At 33.3% G+C, this 6497-nt stretch overlaps 1 protein-coding gene across 1 annotated transcript; it reads left to right on the top strand.

Annotated features, from left to right (window-relative positions):
* Positions 1-1833: 1833 nt before the first annotated feature.
* On the top strand, positions 1834-5568 carry LOC147072870 (uncharacterized). The gene is made up of 2 exons (XM_085945743.1): positions 1834-1968; positions 4159-5568. The coding sequence occupies exons 1-2, from the start codon at positions 1834-1836 to the stop codon at positions 5566-5568; spliced, it is 1545 nt and encodes a 514-aa protein (XP_085801869.1).
* Positions 5569-6497: the final 929 nt, after the last annotated feature.

The following is a 6497-nucleotide window of genomic DNA, read 5'->3' as shown; positions in this document are numbered from 1 at the left end:
TCAAGGTACGATCAGTTCAATTTAACTAACACAGTTTTTGAACAAATATATCTAATTTGAAAACATTTCTGAGAAATATATAACCATTAGAAACAAAAAATTATAAAAATACGACACCCAGCAGGATTGGTGCAGGTTCGAATGTTTCAAATTATGTATGTTCAATAAAAGAATGTTAAATTCTAATGGATTTAAGTTTTGTACTATTCCATTTGAGTCGTTTTTTGCGACCCGGGTTTCGCCTTTCAGCATCTTCAGGCGCTGTGTACACTGACCAAAGGCAAACATACACTGACAACGAACATTCTTAACCCTAGCTTATTATAATAAATCAATACAATAAAGTAGGTAATAACTCCATTACCTACCTATCAAGTCAAGGGTCAACAAAAAAAAAATACAACAAACAAATTATGAATAGTTGAAGTGTTCAAAGCCTAATAATAGATCATTAGTACTTATAAACAATAAAAATACTACACTCAAGAGGTGTCAATCGTCAATTCTAGGAATAATGGTAACGTATTAGAAATTGGATAGCCCACAGATGGTACTATGATAAAAAAAAAACTAGTTGTATTGTAACTATGCTATGTTTATGTTCTATTGACAAAAGAAGGTCGAAAAATATGATTTTGAAATTGAGAAAAGGGTCTGTAAGGGGTTTCAAATATCAGTTGCCTCAGCCACGTTAAGGATTCTTTGCCACCTGATGTCGGAAGGTGGTGCTATATTGGGCAAGTTTGTTGCCAGAAGATGACCACTGTCACGTTTCGGCCTAGGGCAATAGGGCATTGGGAAATCAAGAGGTCAAGCTATTTCCTTTAGTTCGGTGTTTCCTGTCATGTAAGCTCTACAACGTATATAGAAGAGGAAGGATCTGACATGACGACGGAATCAGTAGGACTGTGCCACAAGGGTGCGAAATATTACAGTCTTGGGTGGTATCCAGAACATATATACCAGTCACATAAGGCGCCTTTTGGTAATCACAATCATCACCGATGGCTGACTCGTCTGCTCATGGACTCAAGCGTTTGTGACACGGTCGTGCCGCACCAGTGCCCCATTAAGAAATTGATACACAAGATTTAACAATCTTTTGTCAAGTGTTACGTTAAATGGCCATACAGGAACACAAGTAGCATGAACGAGCTGGTGACCCAATAAATAAAGCATTCAGTGTATCTATAGACTATAGACTATCTACTTATTTATTTATTTATTTACTCTTATATTAATCATTGAATTGCAATAGTTAGTCCATGAACATTTCCCTCTACCATATTTTATGAAACACAGTATAGCTGCACAATGCTGTGTAGTAATCGATATATAGTTATCTTTTTATTATTTATAAACCTAGTGGCAAGTTGGTATATGACCATTAACAGTTTACTGTTCGAAACAAGGATTTTGAAATCAAACCTACTTCTTCACAAAAATAATTGGGTGGTGCTTTTCTACACATTTTTTCTCGTATTGGAAGACATTGCTCATTTATCAAGAAAATTTAAAGAAATGCTCGTCTTTTAAAACAATTATAGACCAAGTTACTCGTATTCCAAGGTTTTACTGTATAGCTTTTATGTAGTGAAGCGTAAGTGAACTGAAAAGAATGCAGTGAAGGCTAACAATTCAATTAGCTACAGGTCATTTCAAATTGCAGTACGATCTCTTTAGTGTGAATCAATTTCCTAGTTGAATCGATTATGAAGGTGTAAGTTCGTACCTACTTATACTTCAGATCGGTCAAATCTGCAATGGTGTCGTCTGCGGTCACATTAGTAACGCCATCGTCACACTTCGAAGGCGAGTACGGCAAATGCGGAAATGGGCAAAGCGTTTGCCAATTTCGCTCCATCCGAGCGGCATACTCGTAGGTACAGCGAGAGGCAGAGGGCCGCAGTGACGCGGGAAAATTCAGCAAAAGCGCGCCAAAGGGATTTTCCGCCGTCCGCCATTTTTGTGAGCGCTTCGATGGGCGCGCTTTTTCGGCATTCTTCGCGTTCGTTTTTTGAAAGTTTTTTTTTTTTTTTTTTTAATTCGGAGCGTGAATATTGATGCGTTTGTGTAGAAGCGGCCGGCTTTTGGGGATACTTTTTTGTTGCTTATATTCGGGAAATGTAATTTGATTTTTTTGATGGGTGGAAAATTTCATGTGATGTGACTCGGTTTTTTATGTTTATTCTAACTAACGTTGCAACTGATACAACGTAAATTTTCAATTTAACATAGGTACCTACAGTTATTTCAATATTTTTGACGACCTCATAGGTTTCAAGCTATATCTATGTATTATCTATTTATATGCTGTGTTAATAATACAACGTGCTGTAAATAACACTTTATTTTTTATTATTAAACAGAAAAATATGTTAATTTAACTAAATAAGTTAAATTGAGATTGACTATTTTAAATATTTCGACATTATATTATTGTTTAATTTATTAAAACGCATTTTTTTGTAGTACTTATTCCACTTTTAATCAATAAATTAGGACCGGTTTCGTCCGCCTCAGAGGGACATTTTCAACTCAAAAGCAAACAAAAAGGTTGAAAATGTCCCTCTGAGGCGGACGAAACCGGTCCTAATTTATTGATTAAAAGTGGAATAAGTACTACAAAAAAATCGTTTTATTAAATTAAACAACAATACAATGCAGTTCCACCATGAATTGACAGTTAACAAAATAAAAGAAATGTTTCAGCATTCTCAATTATTGAAAAAAAAAGATTATAATTTATTATTGAAAATGTTTCCTTAGTACCTACCTAATATATAAGCGATCGCAGAATACAGAATTCACCAATGTTGATATTGACAACACATGGATACTATCAGATGGCACATAGTGCCTATCATATTGTAAGAATACACATTGGATTATGATCATATCCACTATGATTTTATTTTTTCGGGTCACAGATTTAGATCTTTAAAGTATTGAAAATTGTACCAACTTAGCGTATATGTTTGTTTTTTGGCACATAATGCTTTTAAAATAACGATTTTGAATTTTTTTCACAAAAAAATGTTTGATTATTTTAACAGATAACTGTATCTATACATTAATAATTATTCTCATAAATTGTTATTATACTGGGTTTATTTAGGTAGATAACTAGATACTTAAGTACTATAAGAATAATATTAAGATGTATTTTAGTTTTATAATAATATAGTGGCGTAGACTGCCAGTTAGTATTACAACAAATAAAAAAAATACTATCGGATAGATTCTTTGCCCAAAATACTTCAACCACAGTTCTTCGCCGACATTTTTTTTTTGATTCCACTTTACCTATTTTTCAATTATATACAGTAAATAGCAAAACGGGATTAAATCATAGTATTTATGTAAAAAAAATTACATAAAATGACCAATCCATAAAATGCTATTACAAAATGAAAACAGACACATTTCTTTCAAACATTTTTTTCAGTGCGACGTAGAATTGTGCTCGGGAAGAATAATTATTTTCGTCGAAGAATTTTGGGCGAAGAATGTTCCTAGACCCTAAAAAATAGCAATATTACTTAGGTCTTAGATAGTGATCAATGTGTTGTGACTGCGCGCTGTAATTACCTACTAAATCAGGCGATATGTGTAGCAAACTGCATATTATACATATTTTTATATTGAATTTTAAAGTAATTACATATAAAAAATATTTTTGTATATAAACATTCGAAACTTTATTATTTTTCCACAATACGGTCCTAGTTACTAATAAAAATTAAGTTAGGATTACAGATCGACGTTTTATAGATATCGATGGTTTCTCACGTCGTAATTGTTCTGGTTATGGTTGGAGTAATAAATTAATTAGCAATGTTCTTTCAAATATCATTGTTTTATGTTTAGCAAATTTTCGTATTGAAATATTTTTTACTAGTCAATGTAATCGTTAAATAATCATTTAGTAGATAGCTGGGTATTTAACATTGGTTTTGTAAGTACCACAAAATATTAGGTCTGGTGTATCCACCATTTCTTGTATTTGCCACGGATATTAATAACCATTTCTTCTGTAGACTATGATTATTATGAATTCTTATTTTGTAAAAGTTAAACACTAACAGAGTTATTTATACAATGTTTTATACAAACATAATTTAATAATGTATTAAGTAATTTGTTATTTGATTTCAGATGAGTAGTGCAAATGGAGCCAGCACAGGTGCCATTCCACCTGCGGGAGGGGGAACTGGAGCCAGAGAAAGACCTGGAGATCTTCGAAGTGCAGAGCTGGTCAGTCGACTTCTTGCCGCCACTCCTCCGTATCTCTACAATATGCCAATGGTGCCACATTCTTATTTCTTCAGCGAGATGCTCAGATCTTTTGTACATGCGAAAAATAACAACGAAAACTCAAGACTTGCGGCTCAAGCACAAAATCAACCTCACACGCACAGAAGATCAAGAAAGAGATCATGGAACCAAAGTAAAGTCTCTCCGCCGCCAGAAGGCGTCACTCCCAAGCAAGATTGGCAGCAAAAACAAAACGATCCATGGAATTTAAGAAACGCTCCGATCCAAGAAGAGAGGCAACATTCATATGATGAAAAGTATTCGGAGTCTGGGTTGATCAACAATAATAAAAATCATCATTCGTTTGAAAAACCTTTAGAACTGACGATCAATAAAAATATCATTCCAAAACATTTCAAAATTGCTGAATCACCGTCTGAAGCTGAAGAAAAACACCGTGAATCTCCAGATGCAGAGCTACAGTTGAAGGCTACTAAAAGCCCAAAGACTTTGGATGTTATTGAACATTTAAAAGATGAAAAAAATAATTCAGAATTGTTAAATTCAACAGCTCCACCAGGTTTGGCTTTACCGCCTCCACCACCTCCTCTTTGGTATCCTTCATTATATCCACCTCCATATGGAATAGATCCATTGAATTTTTTCATAGATTTGCGTGTCTCAGGTCATATTTATGATCGAAAACATGGATCGAAAGACCAACAGACCTTAAATCATCCAGGACTAAATCCTAGAGGACCAGATATGCCTATCAATCCACATATTGGACCTCTGAGTTTCGACAATGCTAATACTTCCGCCTTTAAAGATAGCGTAAAGTCAAATCGGCACGTTTCGGCTTTTTCCGTTCCGAAACCGAGAGATACGACCGGAAACGGTAAAAATTTTCCTATTAACTTATGCCATAGCTCAAATGGAAAATTCAACATGAAATACTTTGATGATGTTGATGCTAATGCTCAAATTGGCGAGAAAAACTTGACGAGCACACATTACGTGATGCACAACTTGAAGCGGATATACGGAGACATGACAAATCACTCCGCAGATGACGATAACAAAATGAAGGGCGAGCAATGTGAACAGGAAACGGCCGAAGATTTGGAAGGCGCCAACGATTCGGACGGGTCGACGGAAAGCAAGAAGAAACGGTGTAAAGACCTGAGGGCGCTAATAGGTCTTGAGCTGGTGGTGGATTATGTAAAAAGTGGAGTGCCACGAGGTGTCAGTGCCGAGAGTGGGGGGTCTTCCAGTGACGTCGAGGTTTTAGGGGAGCATCCGTCAGATTAATACATGTTTTTTTTTAAACTAGAGTAGTGAAGTGACAACATGATTTTTTTTTTATTATTTTGATACAAATACTGCTCGCAACAGTCTCTTAATAAAATGCATAAGTGCTCTACCTACAAACAAAATTAATGATTGATTATATTCTATTTATTTACCAATTTTAAATACAATTCTAGTCATTTATCATAATATTTATTATTAACATAATTAATTACGTTTTTAGTTAAACATTTATTTTAACAGAGGGATTGTAAAATTATTTAATGATTCACAATATCCGGTAATCTCCTTTTTTAGCATTAATTATTTAACCAATACAGTTATTTTATGTACGTAATATTTCTGTAAAATATCTAATTGTACAAATGTTGATTTTAAATTTTGAATTTCACTATGATATTGCAGAATTATTAAAAAAAAAATTAAAATGTAATCTCTTAATTGTCAATAGAAAGTCTGTACCTATCATGGGTTATTATAGAATAAATTAAATTATTCAATAAATCTGTACATATTCCAGTATTCATTAAATACGTAGTAATTATCAATTCTACTTAAGGATATGACACTAGTTGCAAACTCAGTTATCTCCATAAACGTTTATATCGAGATATTTAGAAAAAAAAACATCTGTTATAATAATATAAAATACTGCAATAATAATATATTTGCTGTAAGAAATAAAAATATGAAATGCAATTGGCGAAATACGAGTTTAATAGCACATTTTAGTTATTCGAAAACCCTGCTATTGGTCAAATACTAAATACTTAATATTGGCTGAGATGTTACTGTATTTGCAACTAAATAATGATTTTAACTCAATTTTCTTAGAAAACAAGTTGGATTTGATTGTGTTACTGATATAAAAAAATAATATGTTAAGAATGAATATAAATAAAAATTTCAGCTGATACATAAAATATTGG

This window comes from Rhyacophila brunnea, unplaced genomic scaffold, assembly GCF_057557595.1.
Source record: "Rhyacophila brunnea isolate RB1 unplaced genomic scaffold, BYU_Rbru_1.0 scaffold_19, whole genome shotgun sequence".
Lineage (NCBI taxonomy): Eukaryota > Metazoa > Arthropoda > Insecta > Trichoptera > Rhyacophilidae > Rhyacophila > Rhyacophila brunnea.
The sequence above is the reverse complement of the archived record's forward strand: the minus strand, read 5'-3'. Positions and strand labels throughout refer to the sequence as shown.